Here is a 23,184-nt window from a genome sequence, read left to right on the forward strand (position 1 = left end):
CTGTTCCTTTGTAATCTTTTTTTTTTTCTTCATTTTTAAAAAAATGCAATCAGCATCCAGCTTTCAAGCAGATGTGTCCCTAGGCAATGATGCAGCAGTGCCCCTGTCAGGAAGAGGCGGCATTAACACTTACATTCCTTTAATCAGTAAGTACCCTATGTTGGCCTGGCATGAATTTTGACTTTGCTAGTCTTTTTTTCTCAACTATAATACATAACTGAAAAGGAGCCATTTGAGAGAGTTAAATACTATCACAATGCTTAACTAGTGTCAGAATCTTTCTGCCAAATATCAAGATAGCCACAAAGCATAAGTACTTGGAAAAGGTAGAGAGGGTTGAGAGCATGTGAACAATTTAGTCTGCTTTTGATATTAAAACAAAAGAAATAAGTACTTGGGGAATATATTACGCATGTCCCCTGCAAGTCAGCTTGGTTCCTCTATTACGTAAAAGTACGTCTAGTACTATTGATTATTCTCAGTTTCGTTGATATTTCTAAAGTCATTGTGACCTGAGCCATTTTGCTCCAGCAAGAGGTATAATTAAAAAGTTCAGTGTACATGGAATCCATGTGTCTGCATGCTTTCCAGAGGAGAGCACACTTAAAATAGATCCTTAGAGATCTCTGCCTGTTTAGAGGACATAAGTCTGCAGGGGAGGAGCAATTTCCCCTTCACCTTACATTTCTGGATTAAAACATTGTAGATACAGCAATAAAAATGACTAATGAAATAAAATGTCTAAAAACTCTTGTGTACCTTGAAGGTTGGCACCAAGTAAAAACACACAATAGTAGTCTTATGAAGATTTAATTGTATGCATATGATAATGCCTGGAAACAAGATTAATAATTGGCCAGTTAAAGAGTTTATATAATTTATATAACTGCCCGAAGAAATTAAGTCTCCCCTCCTATTACGGCAGTAGTTTTCAGCGCTTCTTGGGCTGTTTGTCACTGACTGGCACTGTAGTGCCAAAACTGGTAGGAACAGAGGAAGCTCACTCAAGATTTGTGATGAATGGGGCATGGAATCATTAGCTTTTGCATGTTGGATCTCTTCCATGTCTTTTTCAGAAAGGATATGGTACATATTTTTTAATCTTCACTGTAACTCGTTCAAAGCAAGTTGTGATTGTACAGCTGCTATTGAATGTAAGTTGACATTTCTGTCATATTTTGGGTCTCCCTTTAGTTCCTGGCTTCCCTTACCCAACTGCAGCCACCACGGCAGCCGCTTTCAGAGGAGCCCATCTGAGGGGCAGGGGGCGAACGGTGTACGGTGCAGTCCGAGCGGTACCTCCAACAGCCATTCCCGCCTACCCAGGGTAAGCTTCAGAGTCCAGAATAAGCAGCTGGACAAAAAAAATGATACTATGGCCTTCTCATAATTTCTGGGACATTGCCGTGCCACATGGTAAACATTCTATAAATATTTGAAAATTAACAGATTAGATGGCAAGAACCAAAATATACCATTATCAGAATGTAACAAAATACCAATTCATTTTATAAATCTTCATTTTGGCCACCTTAGGCCCTCATGGGAGTGGCTTAAGACTGTAGCCAGAACCGTCTTGTGTTTACTAGCAGTGTGTTGGCATGGAGTTCACTCAGCATCGCACGAATATGGATTAACACTACTGCAGAGAACCAAAAGGGCTCACGATTGTAGTGCCAGATCACATCTGCTGTGCTCGCCCCCTTACCACCACCCTGTGTCAGGGCTGAGGCTATCCCATGTGCCCTCCCTTGTGAGTTCCTTGCCTGGGTGGTGAGCAGCAGAGCTAGTTACCCACAATGGATTTGCTTTCTTTGTAGGAAATGGATTAAAAGAGGTTAATTCAAAGATGAACCAAGTCCAATTGAAACAAGGGAGAAAGGGAGAAGTAGGAAGAATTAAACTGCACTTGGCTTCTGAATGATGGTAAAACAACTAATGTAGATGAGCATCCTTCACCCTTTGATTTTTGTATGGAGGGTGTCTCATGCAGTGGAATGATTCCATAGCAACAAATAAATCCTTTGTTACTGAAAGGGGAGAAGGAGTGAAGATGGCAGGTTTTGTCTCCAGTTGTTTCTCAGTGTCAGCCTAAAATGTATATTTTTATAAAGAGTGGACTTTTATAAGTTAGTTGTACCAAAGACTTTCTTCCTTCAATGATGCGACATTTGTGTTTTTCATCTTTTCTCTGCCTGTGACAGTTTTTTTTCCATATTCTTACTGAGGAATAAACAGCAGCAGAGGAACCTATTCATTGCTACTTAGTAAAAATATAAAGGGAAAGAGTCTCCTTTGTCCTTATTCTGACAGCAAAATTGGTTTTGAGGTATACTAATTTAGCATTCATTCATAGATCAAATGGACCTGCCATTAGGGGTCCTCCACTGCACAGCATTAAAGCATTTTTATTAGACAAGTGTGCATGCAAGTTGAAATGGGCAGGCTTCAAAAGCCACTGGAAGGGAACTGTTTTAGAAATAAACTTTTATTTGTAGTTTATTAATGTTCAGATCCCGTACATTCCATCATCTCCATCTTCTGCCATTACTTACTTTTAATTTTATCCTTTTTTCTATAACATTGACCTTTGACCCTCAACCTCTGACATCTCTTTCTAAAGAAGTGAATAAAAGTGCAGTATTGTTTCATCAAGAAATACTCAAGTAAAACATAAAAACAAATTTTTTGGAAGTTCTACACACCAGGAAAATTGTTCCTGAAGCATCTTCCATTTCAGTCCAAGAGAATTTACTGTCATATTTGCAAAGAGATACTGCAAACTAGAAACATGGGACTTCTTTATTTTGTAATATTCCTGAGTTGCTTTATAAAGTGGTTGAGTCCATTCCTATTTAATGTAGGTCATTTCAGTATATTGGCCAAACTTGAGAACCTGTTCTCTACCAAGTCTGTGTCAGGTATATATTTGTTCAAAGATATTTTATCTTTATGTCTAATCACATCAGTTTCTGTGCATTACATTTGAACACTGATTTCCCATGTTTTCTTTTTGATTAACTAAACCGCCTGTTTACATGGAAGATGGCAAGGAATACGTCCAGTATTTTAAGGGGAATGGCCTGAAATTGCTTTTCAGCTTAGTGAACTAATTTCGTCATTAATCATTTTGCTACAGTCTCCTTGTGACATTTAACAAAGGGAATATTAGAATTCTTCTAGAATTTAGCTGAATATTCCCAGTGTGTGACAACTTAGGGCAAAATTTATCCATGTTCTTAATGCCACCACTCTTCTCTATAGAAGAAATGTTTTTAGTCTTTACCTATATCCCCTTACTGAAATAGTTGGTTAATTAATCACCACTTGGCCTCAGTGCTTTCCATTTTTTATCAGGCTTCTCATTATGAACAACTGTTTTTTACTAAGATGCAGTTGAGATACAGATTACTTTGTAATACCAGACTTTAACTGCCATTGTAGACTATGAAAATGGATAGAACTTAGCTAAATGACCCTCACAGATGAGTTTAGTCTGCCTACTGTGTAAAGCAAAGGCATGGCGTATTTGGAGCATTGCATGGTGTGACCGACCGTGCTGTGCTGTAAGTCCAGCCAGCGGGCACTGGAAGCGGACTGCAGAAACTCTCCAGCTACCCATAAGAAAGAAGTTACTTCGTATTCAAGTTAAAAATAATGATGTGATGACCTCACTTGCTAGGCTTTTTATTGTAACAGAGAAGGAAGTGGTGAAAATTTTGAGCTTCTTTAGTTGAGTAAACAATAATAAACAGATCTTCTAATTTAAGATAGCCAACTCTTGATTAAGCAAATAAGAAGGAAGTCTTATCTCTACTGCTGTTCTATGTCTTTTGGTCCCAAAGTAATGTTTTGGGGAAAGTCTGTATGCACAAAAATACCTCAAAAGGTTTGAAACCTATATTTTAATTATAATAGATTAGTGTTGCTCAGGATTTTTAAAAAAAGAGTCACAGATTTTGTTTGATACAAATTCATTTTCTAAACAGGAAAATAAACCCTTCTATGCCTTATCAGCTACTTTCTTAGTTTTATTCTTTTAAATATAATAGGATGATCCCTGGTCATGCCCAAAACTTAAGTTATCAATTGTATTTTTCAGAATTTCGTGAATGTTCTTATGGTCAAAAAATAACCCTTAAAATCTTCTAGTTACTCCTTTCCACTCTGGATTATATTGTTACTATCTGGGATCCCCACTGCACCTTTCAATTCTTGGACCTTGGACCAATCACCTTAACCTTTAGCTCATTATCTCTGCTTGTGAAAGCAATGCATTGTGGGTATTTTTGGTTGTGTTTTTTTTTTTTTTTTAATTACATTTCTCTGTTTACTTTGGTCAGAATTGATTGACTTGTTTTTCTGAGGTGTTGCATTGGTTCTTAAAATGCTGAATAATAATACTTTGCATGCTTGTGTGATCAGCCAAATCTTATCGCATGTCTAATGTGCAGGGTAAAAAAGCAGGTGATGTATGGATATTAGGAAAAAAGTTTACATACTGCTGTGAAACTGAAAACAAAATATTAAGCAGAATTTTGGGACATACTTTGCATATGGTCCTGCTCTAATGGAATTCTTTGGGTTCAGTTTTTTTCATGTTAAATCCCTCTTTACACCCCCTTACGCCCTACACCTCCATTCCCCATACACACCCCTTTTGAAGCTCTTTAAAGAAAAACTTCCTCCTAGGGCAAGCTTAAAAAAAAAAGTACTCCAGGTATGAAAAGTTGATGTTTCCAATCAGCAGATTTTCAACAGCTGTATTAGGCCCTCTGCGAAAGCCTTTCATTGTTCAGATCTTACTTTAGCTGTCAAGCGTCCGGGTTGCTCATTCCAGTTCTGCACTCCTTTCCCTCCTTGCATGTCCTGGAGCTGTGTAATGTGCGTGTGCACTTCCACATTTTCTCACTGACTTGCTGTGGCCCCAAGCCCAGGTTTTGTATTCATACATCACCTGCCTGTGTAGAGCGCATGTGCATGCTGCCGTCCTCAATAACCGGAATGTGTTTCTGTTCTTTTGTTTTTTGTTTTTGTTTTTGTGTGGATTTTCTGCAGTGTGGTTTACCAGGACGGATTTTACGGTGCTGACCTCTATGTAAGTACACACACCGGGGCCTTCTCGACCCCATTCCCTGACAAGCCAGCCTTTTTTTTCTATTTCTTTGGTTTGGTTTGGTTTTTTTAAAATATAATTTATTTAATTTTTATTTTATTTTTCCTTGTGGATATATATATATATATATTTATATATTTAAGAATGCAAGCATGCTTCTCTGCCACTGCGCTTGCCCCTGGGTGCAAAGACTAAGCCTTTGGGTTTCCTGATCATTGCTAGAGTCAGTCTACTGGACATATTCTTTTCCCTTCCCTATACCCACAGATGTTCTGTGTATTACTAAAGCATTTGCGAGATGATCAGCAGGTTTAAAGTCTTATTACTGTCCTATCATGTGCATACGTAAATAACAGGACTAGCTTAGCTTTAAACCAACTCTTTCCCTTTTCTGCTTTTCTTCTCATTTCACATCCCTCGAGATCACTAGAGTTTGGATTTAGGTAGATAGAAATAAGCTTTCTGAACTCTGTTTTCCCATTTTACATACTTTGAGAGCATTGTCTTGGGCAGGTGAAGTGAGGAACAGAGGCTAGTGAAGAGTGGGTAGTAGTAAGGAAACTAGATATTCAGTGCTTAAGGCCTTTTTTATCAGAAGGCCCACAACCAGTGGATCTCTTCTCAAGAGCCATCTAGATGGAAATGAGTGGCATAATAATGACCTAGACTCTTCCTACAAGCACTGACTCTCATACAAGATGTGTTGAATCTACCAGCCATGCTACCATTATTATTTTCCATTATTTCAACTGTTTAGCTATAGCTAAAGTTCTGGGATTGGTTTGTCACAGATCATCTAAAATAAGGACAAAAGGATCTAACTGGCAAAGAGTCAAAGACTGAGTTTTGAAGTCCTTTATGAGGACCTCTCGAGGTGATCTTTTTCTGATGCAAGCTTGGTCCCACCACCCAAATCATTAAGAAACAATTTTGTAAGAAAAACTTGTCAGCATGAAATTATTCCTTGGGCATAGGTTCTAATTGTCTGGAAATGCTTTCTTCATCCTTACCTGTCCAAATCACTAAGGGCACCTTTTCAGGGAGCCGTTTGCACAGTCTGCCAGAAATTCTGTGGCACTCTTAAAACATTAATGCACCTTCAGGAAGTAGAGTTAGGATAAAATAATCCTCTGAGATACTGTAGTGACTGTATACACTCCTGTCCTACTTAGAGTAGACCTTCAAAGTATGTTTTACTGTAACATGCTTAAAGGAACCTTAGCCATGATTTGATCCTACCCTCTCACTTCATAGATGTTTCTTAGAGAGATTGTAACTTGTCCAGATTACATAAATTATTTGTACAGCAGGCATAAAACCCAACTAATCTATACTTTATTACCTCTTCGAGTACTTGAATTAAAATCCACATCAGATGGTTCTCAGGAAGTAATGAAAGTACTTTTCCTGTGCTCACAGTGAAACTTGAGGGTTGGGGAAATATATCTTACTTTTACACCAAATTACACTATTCTAAACATACATATATGCATATGATCTTGGCTTATACATTCTCCCATATAGATTAGTATCCATATTCTCATGAAACTCATCTTTATGTTATTTAAGTTGTTTTCCTGAAATCTAGCCTATTAGAGCTTTTCCACTTGAATTATTTCTTAAGTCAAGTTATTTTTTTCTCAAATATCTTCCTTATTTGGGTTTTTTTTAAGTATGGCCTACTTCTGCTTCATTAAAATTTGCCTACTTCCACCTTGTTAAGTCAACCAACCAACCGTTTGTTTACAGTTCTCTCATTTCCTTAGTTCATAGCATGTGATTTTATTAAGAGAGAGATGAATTTTGTACTTGTTTGAGAAAATACTCTTTTGAGTTTTTTTTTTATCTACTAACTGGATCACCTTATCAAAGTAAACAAGTAATTCAGTGGCCTTGCTGAAATATGTTTTTGAACAGAGGCACCTTGTTGATGAAAAGAATAAATTGTAATATTATCATTTTTTAGTTCCTATCTTAAAGGAATTACTTGGAGAAAAAATTAGTCACTAGTGCTGAAATAATACCCAAACCCTCTAATGAAAAACAGGAATACATTATAAGGTAACTATTGAGCAAGGCCTAATATAATGATAACTTTTGAAACTGTATTCCCTGTTCCATATGTGAAGCAAAAGAAGTTTCTTAAAAAACACACAAACAGAAACCTTACCGTTTTACCCTGAATTTGTCCTGCTTCTCTCTGTACGTTTTACTCTCTGTGGAAGTCTACCAATATACTACGTTGAGTCCTTGTTTCCTCAGAAATACAGGTTAGGAATAGAAAGAGGGGAGGAGCTCACCTAGTATAAAAGTGCCCTGAACCAGAGCTTGTAGAGGCAACACAAGGGAGAAGAGTTTACTTCACTGGTTTTATTTAAGTTATATTAATTTAGAGCGTTAATTGTGGAGGGTTTTGTTTTTGTTTTTTTCCCAGTTCTGTTCTTAGGCCATAATCCCTGCTAGCCAGTTTCTTCCTTTCTCTCTCTTTTATGGTACATTCCTCTTTAAAGAATTGATCCCAGCATTTGTGCCCATAATTTGTAAAAAAAAAAAAAGACCTACTGTGATAAGACTTAGGAATGTAGCAGGTAGACTGTGTGTTCACCCCACCTCTTCTTTTTTTTTGACCAGTAGAAAAGGCATAGTTCACCCCAATTCACTTTTTAAATGGGATCACAAACTCTTCCTAATTCTCATCCTGTGAAAAGCATGCTTGCATCCAAAGGAAAGAAAAGGCTGGTGGGCCCCTTAGTGGGCTTTTTGTATGATTGTTTTCCTTCCACAGCTGTGTTTTTGAACTGCTCTTCCTGTGTTCTGTTATAGAATAGTCTTACAGGAACCAATCATTAGCGCTAAAATACCTCAGGTAGGAGTGCCAGTGTGACCTGCCAACCAATCAGATTGTGGATTGCAGTGAAAAAATTGAATTATACTAACCATTCCAGCTCCACGTTAGAGATGGGAACAGAGGCTTTTTTGGACAATCAAGACTTGTGAGCGTGTGATCTAAGCCCTGCTACCTCAGCAGTGCACACAGTCAAGGTCCATACATGATAGCACTTCCTCCAAAATTAAGTGCTCCTGTCCCATTGCCACATATCCACACCAGGCGTGTTAAATGCACTGTCCCATCACTGCTGCCTCTTTTAGTTTGTCAGTCACATTTATCCATGGTGTTTAAACTGGTCTTTTATATTTGGAGATCTTAGCACCTAGGGACATTTTCTTACTGTGAAAGAAATGAGAAAAGGGAAGAAATAGAATCTGCCCAAACAGGACTCCTGAATCCCAAATTGGGCCCTGTAGTGAGATCATAGGAATAATCAGATGGTGCTGCCATGCAAGTTTCAAGTTCCCTTAAAAATCTACACATATTAGGACTCTAAAACTGACTGTATTTCCCTTGCCCTCTTTTCCTTCCACCTGAAAATAAGCTCAGTGAGTTCATTTGGGCAATCATGCACTGTTAGAAGGTTTGCAATAGCTGGACGCAAGGAAAAAGAAAACAGTAGATAGCTTTTCACAGTTCAATTAGTTTATTTGTGTGACTACCCAGCAAGATTTTGGAAAGGAAGTAATTAGGGGAGTGTGGTACAGTAGTGTTTGGAAGGTTGAGTTCATTAAAGATTGTCTCTCATATGTCATAGAAGTAGTTAGTAGAAAATGACAAGGTGATCTTAATAGTTTCTTCCCTTAATGCTAATTTTAAATAACAGTAAGATAAGATTCAAATACTTTTCTTTAAAAACGTTTCCTATTTCTCAAAGTAGATAGGTCTCTCAAGAGCAGTAACAATATTAATTATAAGATTGGTATTTACATCATGTTATTTGCATTTAATGAAAAAGGTGCCGTATTACCACATAAGAACTTTGTCTGCTAAAAAGCCCTTCATACAAGTTCAGTCCAGAACAGTGTTTCTCAGCCTGAGTGGAGAGAAGGTGAGGGAAGGAAGGAGGGAATTAGAATCATGTATGGACAAATAAAGTGATTCCCGGAGGCACAGCTTTGAACCCAAGCCACTTGGAATAGATCTATGTTCTGCGGTAGTGATTTTAAGCATCACACCTACCATTCCTCCAACGCCGTCACCCCACACTCCCCTTGCCCTATAATTCAGTACACCACATGGAGGGGACAAGCTTTCATTTTGTCTGCTGGTCTTGAAATACACACTCTTCTCAGTGTCACGTGGTATCGTTGTCTTCTAGGTAGTTCAAAGAAGGTGTCTTGACATCACATGCTCACCAAAGTCCTGTTTTAATGTAAACCTAAAGCAAAAATGTACTAAAATTAATGGCTAGGTTAAAATCAAGACAAGGGGAAAAGTCTACCAGTGCGAGATTAAAACTAACAGATACGCAGATAAAGTCAGATATAGGAGGGATGGTATGTAGAACCTTTCCGTTTTATTCTAGTTAATACACAGCTACAGAACTGTGCAGAGAAATCATGTGGTCAGTGCAGCAACATTATAAAGTTAATTAGATGATCAAACTTGACGCAGTGGAGTAGGAAATCCCTAGGAGATGACAGTGAGCCGTGGAAAACTGAGGCTCAACAACAACGAAACAATCTTAGGGGTAATAACGTTTTCTTTTGAAAAAGCTGGTTGTTGAAGGCAGGGGTAGCATATGAATATGTGAAAAGATATAATGCTTAAATGCAGGAAATATTTTAGAAGAACACTGGGGATCAAAATGTATGGGTATTGACAGAGGGCAAGCACACAAGTGAGTGCTGTGGGCCAGGATTGAATCGTTGGCAGAGTCAGGAAGGTTGGTAGGGAAGTGTAGCGTTGGGCTGCCCCAATCAGGAGCCCTAGGAGTCATTCAGAATGAATTACAAAGAAATAAGAAGTAATTAATTTTAAAGGGGCACTTGGATCAGACTTAGCCATGCCAAATTATCCAGCTATCAGGGTTCCAGAAAGCTGTCTGTGTGCCCTCCTACATTAGGGTGTGCTGTGGCCATGCTAATCCCCATTTTTTGTTTTATTTCAAATCACACACAGATAGAATCTGCAAACTGCTTCAGATCAAACAGGTCTGATTGTGTGTAAATACATATGTCCTTTTAATTTTTATTATTAATGGTTGCTTCAGTTTTGCATCAGTGCATGGTTAAAAGCAATACACATCAGCTATTTCATGACTTCATATCTCCAAATGAATTATTTCTCCTCTTTTTTTGTTTGTTTGTTTGTGCAGTCAGCTGAAGAAATGTTAACATCTCACTCTAAACTCTCAGTGGAGTCTCTGTTCCCTTCTCTGATATAACAGATGGGTTACTGCTTGTTATAATTATTAACATCGTGGTGTGGGCCAGGGCTAGGGTGGGCAAGATTGACTATTTCTTTGGGCTGGGGAGGGGCCAGTCGTTAGGGTATGGAATGTTAACTCAAGTGGTGACTGACTGTTTCCGTAATACCAGGTCGTTGTGGCTGCACGCTCTAGTAATTGAGGCTGTGTACTTCACCGAGCTTGTGGTAGAGCCTAGGGCAAACCGCTGTCCCAAGAGAATGCTGGGATAGATAGAGTTAGCCAATACGAGTCTGAACGTGGTGATTTTGCTGGTTGTTTTAGCTCCAGATGTTGGCATGCTTAGTTTTAATGTGATTAATAAATGTGGCGCCATATCCCCTCCCCACGCCTGAACCCTGTGTCTCCTATCCTCTCCCCTCCCTTGTTCTTTTTGAAAAACTTAAGAAACAATATTGAAAACCTTGGTGTTTCAAACTGCACTTGTTCTCATGTTCTATAAAAGACTTCAGATTTGCTAGTAGAAATGAAAGCTGAGAAAAGAGTTTCTCAGTCTGGAATCTTTAAGCATTTTGAAATCTGGAGTAGAAATAAATATATCTGAATTTTCTTTGCCTTATATTTTGAGACACATATTTTGTTCAAAGTGGCAGTGTAAATAATTTGGAGTAAGAATATATATACAAGAAGTAAATCCATGATACACAATTCAGCTTTTCTAATTTTGGGGTAGTCATTGATGAATTACCAGGTTAGTTTATGAAGGTATTACCTGTCCATCCTAAACATAGTGTCCCCTTTAAAGAGCCTCTCTGTAGCACCATTATAAGGTAATTAGAGTAGTCATGTTGAACTATATTATTGGCTTTAAAAAAATTAACGGAAGTTTTTCTAAATGCTGATATTCTTCTCAAGCCTTTTGTTTTGTTGTCAATAAAACATTTGCATCCCTTTCCTCTTTTCCTGAATCTGAGTAGCAAAGAACCTCACCAAATTCAAACACTAAACTCCAAATTCACTTTTCTTGGGAGGAAACTACTGCAGGTAGATTCTCTCCATTTCCTTCTGGCTTGGAAGGGACCTTCTTCCATACTATCTGCTCCATTTTAAATGGTTGCCATTAACAGTAACAGTACCGCAAAGCCATTGAGGTTCTGATGGTTTCTTGTAGCCTGAGGAAAGTGAGGGGAATGGTTCAGTTAACCTCGTTCAGAACCTCTTTTTTCCAGAATTAGTGCAGTACAGTGGAAAGCTGTGGTTTGCAACAATCCCCAGTATCTCTAACTTTACTGAGACAAGAGTCAGAATCTCTTAGTGAGAACGTGTTCTCACTATGGCAGGGAACTTCAGTTTTTAAATTTTACTCAGGTAAACATAAATTGGGCATTAACTGCTTTATTACCTTGACTTTTTGAATTTTTTAAAGATTATTTTGGTGTTTGGAGGAATGCCAAGAGACAAACCACATAATGCTTGTTAACAAAGAAGTTTTACTAAAGATAGCCTAGCTGTAGATTTCTCGCTAGCAAACTTTAATTCTAAGCTAATGGAAACGTCTCTAGTTAAAATGGAACACTGAGCCCAGAGATTCATTTAAAGCTTAAAATTTCAACTACAGTGATTAGCTCATCGCTTCGTTTAACAAATGCTTTTATGGCTTCATTTCTTCTTTAAAAGTTAAAAAGAAATAAGATGAAGAGAGACTTCAGTTTATACAGAATGTGTATATGTATAGATAGAGCTGAACCTAGGGAAGAGCTCTGCTTATGGATACAGATTTAGATACAGATAAGCAGTGAGTGTGTTGCAGCCTGGATGTTTACTTTGTCCAGATCAGTATGGCCCGCCTGTTCCCATAGACATGGCTAGGTTTCAAAGGAAACATGTTGATCACATACAGCCCCTGAAGGTGCTTCCTGCCACATCCCTGGCAATTACATTTCATTGTAGTGTTTGGTAATATTAATTGCATTTTCTTACTTACATGAATATCTGTAGAAGAATTTGTAACAGAGAAAGAAATGTTTATTTTTTTAAGTCATTCTTAAAAAATACTTAGGAACAAATAAGAAATGACACATAACTACTGAAATCCAATAAGAACTTTTTAAATATACATTTGAAGCTACTTCTGATAGGTACATGCAACATAAATTTAAAGAGCAAGAGGAAATTTTCCTCCATAATGCAGTTTCTTCAGTTAACGAAAATGTAAACTATCAGAAAGAAGCAAAAAACTTTTAGGATGCCTGTAAGAAATTATAAACAGCAAGCTAGAAGCTGCCATATCAGATGGCTAAAATCAAGGGTCCCTTTAGAAAATACATTTTTTCAATCCTAAGAAAGGATAGAGAAGTAAATTTGAAATACCTTTTTGATTTAGCAAAAAACTAACATCCAAAGAAATAGAACAAGGCAGAAAGCTTCAGGGTGCCCATGAGAAATGGACACATCTATAGACTGCTTCAGAAACAAAATGCTGTGCTGTTGTTCAAACTGAAATGGCATCAAAATGGACCAGTTGAACAGAATTATATTTGATAGGGAAAAGACAGTAATAAAAAGTCATACCTGAATTAGGTTTACATGAAATAGGTGAATTCTAGAAGGGTAAAGAAAAAGAAGGAAAACAAGGGCTTGCCACCTTGTAAAATAGCCTGTCTTGTGTGGCATTTGTTGGAATCATCTTCGAAACACTTTATCAAGATGTACGTTCACTCTGACAGTGCAAAACCTTTTGGGTATTTGGTTCATCTAAACTGAGGTGAAAGGATGTGAGAGTTTGAAACCCTTTAGAACTGAGAGGATATTGGAAACATTGGAAGAAAAGCTCCAGAGCCTGCCACAGGACTAGGATGTGAGAATCTCAGAATCTTTTAGGGAAGGGAAATAAATGCAGTTAAATGCTTGGAGGCTAGAGGGCAGGTTTCCTTAATCTGTTTGAATCCAGCTGAAGGATCCAGAGCCAGTTGTAATCTGATTTTCCTAAACCTGAAATATAGACCATAGTTGGCAAACTTTCCCTATAAAGGGTCCAGTGGTAAATATTTTCTACTTTGTAGGCAATAAGGTCCCTGTCACGTTGCCTATTTTCAAAACTGGGTGGCACGCTGCTGCATTGGCTCATAGACTGAAGTTGGCCAACCCCTGACATACACTGCTTTTTCCTTCTAAATATTGCCTGATAATCTTAGCCTCTTGGCAAACATGCTAGGCCTGCTGGAGCATAGCATTATGCAAGGCCTTCCTATTACATGCTGTGGTCCCTTAATCGATCTGACTACACAGCAGAGAATCTGAAGCTAACACATAAAAATGTAATGTTTTAATTCTAAAATTTGCATTTGCCATCAGTCAGATAAAATTCTCCCAACTTCCTGTAAATATTTTTCCTGTTGAAAATTCCAACAAAGATTGTGACATGAGACAGATCCAAAATCATATCTTCATTTCTTAAACCTGAGAACAGGCCCTACCAATATAGTTGATTGTTGTTACTATCACAGATTGGAAAACATTCCTGCATGGAGTGGAGCTTGCTTAATTTTGAGCTAGAGGAATAACATGTAGACTGATGCAGTTTGAAACATTCTCTTCCCATGTGTGTGTCTATGTTCGTGTCTGTCCCTGTGTTGTGTGTATATGTCTGCGTGTGTGTGGGTGTGTGTCCATCTGTCTCCTGGGGGGAGAGGTGTCTGTAAAGCCAGTTCTCTTCTCTCCTGTAGGGTGGATATGCAGCCTACAGATATGCACAGCCTGCTACTGCAACCGCAGCCACGGCCGCTGCAGCTGCCGCCGCCGCCTACAGTGACGGGTACGTACCTCCACAGGCTCCGTGCGGCCAGGGCGCCAGCCCCTTCTCCTCCCTCAGCTATTCCAAACCGGAGCTCAGCACGCAGGCTGCCCGCGGGCTCAACCATGCCAAAAGTATGGCCCCTCTTGCTTTTTCTTGTCTCTTTTTGGCTTTGACCCCGATGGTCTTCTTGTCTTTAGCTCTTTTCTTTTCCTTTATAGAAGTATTTTAGAATTTTATGGAGTTCACGCATTTTGGAATAGAAATAGAAAGGTTTTTTCCGTTCTGCCAGATTCCTAATGACATTCCAAGACCAAGTGACTATAAGTCTTTAGCACAGGAAACCCTTTGATTTTTTTTTTTTAGATCACCACTGTCCCTTTATCTTCCTAATTGTATTTCTTCTTTCCAGTTATGGCAGGGTGTACACAGCTGACCCCTACCATGCCCTGGCCCCTGCCGCTAGCTATGGAGTTGGCGCTGTGGTAAGTACTATGTAGCTTTTTTTAAAAAAAAATATTTTACTCCTTAACTTTCAGCTGCAGACTACAAAAAATCTGTAATAAATTCAACCCTTCTTCCATTGCCAAAGTATTCAAATAGGACTATCCAGACATTCATGTCTCCTTTATCTGTGTTATCGCATTAGCCACATGGCCTGGTTAAGGGCAGCATAAAGGAATGAACAGTGACAGTCTGCCCTGAGTAACAGTGTTGTTGGCGAGACAAGGGACAGGTTGACGTTTTGTATGTTGGCTCAGATGTTGGATGCATACCTGTGGCATAGTTTTACTGATAGGTGTTAGCTAAGACTTGGGGCATAAGATTCTCCAGTTTTCACACCTAAGCTTTTCAAAAAAGTACATCTAAGTTTAAAATCAAAAAAGATGCCAAAGGATGTCTTTGCTTTTAAAATCAGACCTAGTTTTAGCTGTATTGTATTTCCCTTCTGTGCTAATTCATGTAAATAAATGAACCATTATAAATGCCCTCTCCTTGAGAATATCAGGTCAGCAATAAATATTTAAGGCTGTGGTTTGAGTACCTTAGAGGCATCTTGACTTCACTGTGCTAGGCAACATCTAATCAATTGCTGTGAAGCTTCTAAGGAAACTGTTTTTCCGTATCCCTTCTCAGGACATTTTTCTTCATTTTTGATGCTTCTCTCATCAACCTTTTAATTATTTTTGTCTCTGATTACTACAGGCGAGTTTATACCGAGGTGGCTACAGCCGATTTGCCCCCTACTGAAGTGACGTGAGACCCCTGCAAATGGGACAGCCCCCAGTTCATGAGGCCTGGCTATTGCAATATTTACTAGTAGAGGAACTCTATAGCAAGATGAAGAGGAAAAACAAACAAACAAACAAAAAACCCACAAAAAAAGAGAGAATACTTTTTTATACCTCACTGTGTTCTTTGAATATGTATTTTTCCTTTAAATTTCTGCCTTTAATTCTTTTGTTCCAAAGATTGTGCATTTTTTCTTTTTTTTCTTTTTTTTTTTTAACTGTGGTAAAAGAAAAAAAAATAATGCATTTCCATGTCTCTATGTCCGTGCTTAGCTTATTCTATCACAGAAGAGACAGTTAATGAGGACAGAGAGACATTAGGAGCTGATAAATACATCTGATCAGAAATCAGACAGAATTACCAAAGTGTATCTGGTGCTGAATGGCTGGGGGACAAGCAGAAGTGGAAGAAGTCTTTCTGCAACGGGATATTCTAGTCTTCTGGATTTCTGGTCTTTGGCAGGCAATTCTGATTGGCTGTGGCTGGAGTGCACAAGCTGATAGATGATAGGGATTTGTGCTTGCAAAGCAGGAGAATTAAAAAGACACTTTCCTCTCCCCTTCCTTTCGGTCTTCTCCATTGTTTTTACAATCATCTTACCTGTTACCTGCACAGCCTGAGACAGCTGGCATAGTTTTTGGAATTATAATATTAATATTTCCAAACATGCTCTCAGACTGTGGATAATAAACACCTCATTAGGAAACTGATCTCAGAATGAACTCTAGAGTATGAGAAAGATCATTCTTCTCTTTCCTGTAATCCTAGCATTCCTGCTGGGCTTCTTGCCCTTTAACTGAACCACAGCTTAGCTCATGTCCTTCCATTAACTCCCTGCACCTATGTCCTCAAGATTCGGGAATTTAGGACCCAGGGACAGAAGATGAAAATAGCCAATTGCTGGATTTCCCCCAGGTATCGGCTTGGCTTGAAGATTAGAAATACAAGTAATTGAGAGCCAATGAAAATGGTGAGTGAGGGAGAGAAGGGGACATCAGATGAGGTCTGCAAGGCACTCTGATATTCCTCATCTTTCTCCTGCACAGAAGTCAGTACAAAGTAAAACATGTTATAAATACTCTGTTGGCAAAAGATGAAGCTCCAAGTCCTAGGTCAGTTGTCCTGGGAGGGTTGCTGAATAGGGCATGGAAGGGCAGCCAGGGCACTTTGTCCTTGCTCCAAAGCCATAGGAATTTTCATCTTCCGGAGCCTTCACTTCTTTGTCTTCAGTCTTGAGCCCTCATGGCCATTCCACCCAGCTTCTCATTTTTCTCCAAAGACACCTAGCTCAGCACCCAGAACCCTTGGTACACACAGCATGACAGAACATAAAATACAGAACCCCTGAGCTTGCTCCCTTCCTGTATTGAAAGGAGGGTCTGAAATGGCAAGGATCTGACATACTGCCAAGAGTCATGGTGGCCACAGCAGTGAGTCACCTGGCTTCAATTTTATATATGTTATCAGGTGAGGGAGAAAGTGTTTCTCTTCTAATTATTAGCTGTTATTGGTAAAGACAAGGGTCCTGCAGCATTTCCATAATGAAGGCATTAGAAAATACAAAAGCACGGTCTGCGTGGCTCCCTGGTCTATTGGTACTAGGGTGACCTTTCACCCAAGGGATAGCTAGCTGCTAAAGGGAGTGATTCAGAGACATGGAGCTTCTGGTTTGTTATGGGTTTGTTTTTGGTTTGTTGTTTTTTTGTGTTTTTTTTACTCCTGCCTCCACACATGTTCTTGACTGATAACTGATTCATGTCCCTGAATTAAAATGACTGACATGTGACAGCATCAAGCATTCTTTTGTAAGCAGAATGATATGTCTGGGAGGGATTGGCCTGTCGTGTATAATACATTTCTTCTCCCTCTTTGGAACCTTCTCTCCTAATAACTGGAAGAGAGGCTGTGCCTGACACTAGGGGAGACATCAAGGAAGCTAGAGGCCTCGATGCAATTCTTTTTGATTCTGGGGAGGAATGCAAGAATAGGGGACACCAAACCGCCCAGTCCATTGGCCATTTTTTAAGAGTTCCCCTCCCCAAGCCAAAGTTTGGTTTGTTGCCGATACGACAATTTTGCTGTTATGTATATAAATATTTTAGTTAGAGGAGAGGGAATGGGGTGTGAGGCTTTCACAGTTCTAGGGAATGGGGGCAGGGAGAATTTTTTCTTTCTTCTGCTTTTGTTTTGAGAGTGTGTTTACTGAGTAACGAAACAGAAATTTTGTGTCATGTTCAAATAGGGGCCATTCACACAAAATGGCAAGCCACAACTCAGTGGAGAAAAGACAGAGTTCTAAATGGTTGTATCCATAGCAGGGGAAGAAAACAGGGGAATGAGCTTAATAATTTTCCATTCCTTTTTCCAAGAAAGAGATCAGGATGATGGAAAAGGTGGAGAAGGCGGCTCCCACAACCCTTTAAACAGAGGCAGAAGCTTGAGCGTGAGGGACCTTTTGTGCGTTTCAGTTCAGCTGGTTCTGGCTGAGGACTCCATGGACAAGCTCTGTGTTTTCCAGTGGGCTTCTGCTGCGTTTCCAGGGATGGTTCTAATACTGCTTCCTCCAGCTCCCTTTTTGAAGCAAGACTAAATAGGGTTCTGCTTTTGATGGCAGGCCTCTGGGCTCCAGTGCCCACCTGAGAACCGAGGTTCCCACGAACACCTAGACATGACTGTATGAACCTCCCCATCCGCTTTTGAGCTCTGAGGCTCCATACAGTCAGCCTCCTCCAAGGCAGGTTCCTCAGCATCAGTGCTTGTGGACTCTGACCAGTTCCACTGGACTGAGAAACAGTCAGGAGAGATGTGGCATCTTGTGAGTTCATTAGAGGGTGCTGGCTGGTAATTCCAAAACATACTAGTGCTGAGTCACAGAACATGAGTGATTTTGACAGCTTTACTGTAGCTTGTGGCAGGGACTTTCTGTACTAAGCATCTTACTCTTAAGAAGCTGGCCTCCTTTAAAGGGACCTCTAGTGAAAACCTTTGTCAGAATATCCCTCTTTGAGCCCAGAGAGCTATCCTTAGGTCTTTTCCAGAATTCCTTGTGTTACATAGTTCAACTCTCATTAAATCAGATTAGCCATCGTGATTCATCATTTTTAAGGCTCTCAGGTTTTATAAAACCTACTATCAACATCATCCTCCCAACAACCACAGTCAGAATTGAGCCACTTTTCTTGTTCCTTGAAAAAGAAGGGGACTGGGGCTCAAAGCTTAGTTTAAGGGGAGCGAGTGAAGATCTGTTCAGTAGAAGTCAGTGATAGCAGCTTTTCCTCAAAAGTGTGATTTCTCAGGGCTGAACTGCTCTTAGTTTAGGATGTACTTTCCTAGAGATACAGCAGGTAAGTCAGCAAATCACCACACCCTGTAACTAGTCATGTGACTTCTATATGAGGGAGATGTCAGCTCGGGACGGAAGCAACCCTAAGAGTCTGCAAGAAGGGCTTGAGAGCCCCCTTCCCTCTTGTAGGAGAATGAGGCCGAGCAAGGGACAGAAGTCTGGAAGGCACAGGCCTGGAAGCAGGAGAGGGGGCACTCGAACCCCCTTCTGCCAAGATTAGCCCTCTGCTCTGCACTGGCAACCCTCTAGCACAGGAACATTTGCAGAATTGCCGACTTTTCCCCAGATACTAGGAGGAAAAGGACTTTGGGGGGGGTGGGGAGGGGGTAGTGGTGTTTTAAAAGCATAAGTTACCTGTTTGCACTGTTTTAAGATAGGAAAAATAGTGGGCAAGATGAACATCAAACGTAATTTGTGTGTTTTTATTTTGTCATGCTCTTGAAAATGTTTGACCATTTGTAGTATACACCAGTGAAACTTGATTCTCTGTCACATAAAACACTATTTTTTTGGAAATGTTACTGTCCAGTAGCCTCTTCCCTGCCTTTCCCTTTTCCTGTGTACTTCCTTCATACTTGCTTTACTGATCAACCAGGCAATAGCCATCCAAGAGCTGGAGCACGAAGCAGGGCCCTTTCCAAGTCGGCTTTGGGTGTCCTAAGCCAGCGTGTGCCCTCTGGTTTAGTGAGCGCACTAGAGTCCCTGGCACCTGTCTTTAAAATAAGTCTTGCAGACCAGATGACAGCAGGTGATCGAATTTGTAAATCAGATGCACTAGGAATGAGGAGCTGAGGGTGGCAGGGATTTCTCAAGTATTGCGGTTGGCTGTAGTAGCTGAGTTCTTATCCATGTTACCGGAACTGTAGCCAGTTACAGTTTACTCAGGAAAACGGTAGATCAATTCAGCCATGGTAGTGCTGGTTGGCAGGGATTGGTAACTGAGAGAACTGCTCATCAGCCAAAACTCAAACCTTGCCTTTAAGGAGACTGCCAGCGAGGGACGTGGGCCTCTCTGTCTGGGAGTCATACACATACCGGTGTCACAAGGGCCCAGCTCACACTGGCAAGCAAAAGGGAACATCGATTCTCTTCTCTCCCCACCCCCCTTCCTTCCCCTGTTACCAACACCAGATTCCTGGGGGTACATGACTTTTTGAATTTTTTAGGAATGTTTTTCAGTTTGCTTTTTCCGGGGACTGATAAGTGCTTTAAGCAATGTCTATACCCCATGAAGACTCCCAGCTTAGTCATTTTCTTGTATTTTTCTGTTCACAGTATTTTTGTGTGCTTGTTTTGGCAGCTCATTTTAGCTGTATTATATATCGAGTGATGAATTGATCGTTTTTCCCTAAGGGATATGAATTGTTTTTCTCTTGTGTTATAATTCTGCTTGTGAATAGCTGGAGCACACCTGGGGCTGACCCGCGTATGCTGGGGCTGCAGAGTGCTGAGCGCACCAGTGGAGGTGACTTGTCCCCGATGGGCTGCCCTGCCCGAGTCTCTGAGCTTCTCAGCCCACATCTTTGCAAGGCTAAAAACGCTGCAGAACCTCTCCTCTCCTCCCCAAGCCCCATGGCAGGGACAGAACCATCCCTACGTGCAACATGCCGTTTCTCTGGCCCCTCCCGTTGCCATGGCAAAACAGGTACCTTTGGGGCACGGGGCCTCACCTGGGATGCTTGTATAATTGACCATCTCGCCTTCTGTTCCCCTCCTCCCCAGAATCACTTCCTAGGACACCCGAGCTGCTTGCCCAGGGTCCTGTTTCCCTGCGACTCCAGAGAAGCACCCCAGGGCTTTGTGACAGTGTCTATCCCCACCCCCTTCTCGTTAAGAATCATATTGTATAGTAGCTTTCAGACCATACAGTATTCATTGGGTTACTCTTATTATCAAGTAGCTGGAATTGTGAAGGTCGGAGTAGTTAGATCTTTAGCTTTTATTCCTTATTTTTTTGTATTACTACCCATGTGTATAAATTATTGATCATGTTGCTGGCTTTTATAAACTCTAAGTGAAGGAGGAGCCCTGCCTCTGCCTTTGCAAATGGTAATGAAGCACTGTTTTTAAATAAAAGAGAGAAACACCATTCTTTGGCCTGTGTGTGCTTATCCTCTGTTCCTGTTGCCTCCTCCTGATGCTCAAAAGATGCCGCTTGGTTGACTTCTTAAGATGGAGAGAAGGCTGACCATCACACTGGCTAGATGTAAGGCCCTCTCAGTCATGCTGAGCCCCAAGGGAAACGAGGCCAAGGCCAGGCAAGCCCTTCTCTGGCTGCCTCCAGCCTTCGCTGAAGCTGTTTCTATGCCGCTGCTCTGAAGCCGCCTTTCATTTCCCCTTTCATCTGCCCCTGGGCTCCCAGCTGCTGCCGTCCTGAGCCCCAGGAGCTGCCCTCCCCACGGGTCTGCAGCCACACTCCTGTTGCTCGGTGGGGACTGCCCCTCAGAGGGTCCCACCTGCCCTTTTCCTCACCTGTGCTTCCTCAGCCATCCCTCCTGTGCTGCTTTCTCTGCCAGTAATTCTCAAATTCCTGAAATGCTCCGTAATCTCCACTGCCCTCTCCACTCATCTTCCTATTTCTCAAGATGAAGGCCATCACTCGAGTTCACGGCCTTCCCAGTTCTACTGGAAGAGGCCTTCCGCATGTCCCAAGCTGACCCTGTATCCCGTCCTCCCACCTCAGGGACCTTGCTTTGTTGTCCCTGCCTGTGTGGTTACCCATTTCCTTTCTACTAGTCCCTGTGGCATTTAAACATGCTTAAATGTTTTAGCATTAATAATTTGGCGAGATGCCAAGTCCTCTCCTCCATGCAAACCAGAGTAAATCTCTGCCCGCTGAAACCCATGGCTTGCTCTTCACCCGGCTGCTGTCTGGCTTCTCCCTCAGGACCCTGAAGCAGGCCCCATAAGACCACAGCCGGTGGACACCTTCGGGTGCACTGACTTGGTAGCATTCAGCACAGCCCAGCACTGTTCAGACCCTTCCACTTGGGTGTTGGGCTGTGACAGGCCAGGGGAGTGAGTTGCTCAGCCTCCACCCTCTGATGCAAGCTAGCGCATCCGGACTTTCCTCCCAAACTGCTCTGTCTCCACCGTTGCTGAGCAGCCACCAAGTCTGTGTAGACAGCCGCCCGTAAGCACGTACACTGATGTGTGTACCAGGCACCCCTCACCCGGTCTGTGAGGCCCTCTGCACCACGTGCCCTGCTGGTTTATTTGTGCTCCGGCTCCCTGTGCTGGGATGCAAGACCCCAGAGGCCAGGACCTTGTTCCCGTCACTGCTGTGTCTGTGGGGCATGGCATACATGGGTTCAATAAATATTTGTTCAATTACTTTTTTCAGTGTTTTCTATAAAATACTACAGGTCCCACCCCACCTGCCTCCATGTTACCACTCCTAGTGATTACAGGGGACACTTCTCAGAACCGCCGAGGGCCCTGCGCGTCTATCTGGTGAATCTCCCCTGCAATCCGGTGGCAGGCCTCGGACAGCGTGTCTCCCCGGTCTCCTTCCTCTTACCTCCAGTCTGTTCCGGAGTTGTGTTTGCAGCCTGACATGGAGGAATGAACTGTCCCTCTGGGACAAGGAACAAGTTTGCTTCCTACCTGCTAAGAAAGGCAGGTCCCCAGTGTTCCTCAGCCGCAGCGCAGCCCGCCCTCCGGGTCCGAAGCACCGCCTGGCTGGGACTTGGGCCCACAGGAAGCCATCCTGTATGCTGGTGCTTATGCTGTAGCTCTGCTGTGACCTTTGTCTCTCACCCAGTCTTGTGTTTCCTTCTAGAACTCGTGAAACAGGAACAGGCTAACTCAGGTTCTGAAGATGGAGAAGCCAAATCCCAGAGCAAACAATATTGTTCCAGGTTCAGGGTGAGGAAGGTGAAGCACAGAGATGAAGTAACACCCAGAGTCACATCAGTAGGAAGTGGCAGGACCAGGAGCCAAACCAGGCAGGCTGGGCCCTGGGCCTGTGCCCTTTAACCTCTGTGCCTCTTATAGAAAGCCCCCTAGAATGGGGAGGGCAGGGGGTCGGGTGCAGCCTGTTTGCAGCTGCTCCCACTTTGCAGGGCCTCTTTGTCCACCTTTCCCTTAAAGCTTGGTGTCCCCAGGACTCTGTGTAAACCTGTCCCTCCCCTATCTGAACCCTTGAGACATCAGTTTCTGCCTGTCTGCTAGTGACTCTCAGATCCATAACTGGAGGGTTATGCTCTCCAAAGCCTGACACGTGCCCAGCTGCAGGCCCACAGCTCCCAAATGTATTGTGCTTGAAATTGGCTTTCTACCCAAAGCCTCTTGTGTTCCTTCCATCAGTAAATGGAACAAAAGTTGGCAATAACCATGCTAAAACCATAAGGAGAAAGGAAAGAAAATGAGGGTGAAA

The 23,184-nt window shown here is 41.5% G+C and overlaps 1 protein-coding gene across 24 annotated transcripts in view; it reads left to right on the plus strand.

Annotated features, from left to right (window-relative positions):
- RBFOX2 (RNA binding fox-1 homolog 2) overlaps window positions 1–20,895 on the plus strand; it is a 292,632-nt gene extending 271,737 nt beyond the window's left edge. For 7 of the 24 annotated variants that reach the window (XM_057486405.1, XM_036891522.2, XM_057486413.1 and 4 more), the window contains 6 exons: window positions 54–146; window positions 1,195–1,327; window positions 5,059–5,098; window positions 14,103–14,191; window positions 14,583–14,655; window positions 15,377–20,895. In XM_057486405.1, the coding sequence (XP_057342388.1) occupies window positions 54–146; window positions 1,195–1,327; window positions 5,059–5,098; window positions 14,103–14,191; window positions 14,583–14,655; window positions 15,377–15,421 (473 nt within the window). In that variant the 3' untranslated portion in view covers window positions 15,422–20,895. Of the gene's footprint in view, window positions 1–53; window positions 147–1,182; window positions 1,328–1,820; window positions 5,037–5,058; window positions 5,099–7,939; window positions 7,983–10,130; window positions 10,163–14,102; window positions 14,192–14,582; window positions 14,656–15,376 lie in introns of those variants that run through there. The other 17 variants (XM_057486406.1, XM_057486404.1, XM_057486402.1 and 14 more) reach the window with 8 other exon arrangements.
- The last annotated feature ends 2,289 nt before the right edge of the window (window positions 20,896–23,184 follow it).

Source organism: Manis pentadactyla, chromosome 10 (assembly GCF_030020395.1).
Source record: "Manis pentadactyla isolate mManPen7 chromosome 10, mManPen7.hap1, whole genome shotgun sequence".
NCBI classification, from domain to species: domain Eukaryota; kingdom Metazoa; phylum Chordata; class Mammalia; order Pholidota; family Manidae; genus Manis; species Manis pentadactyla.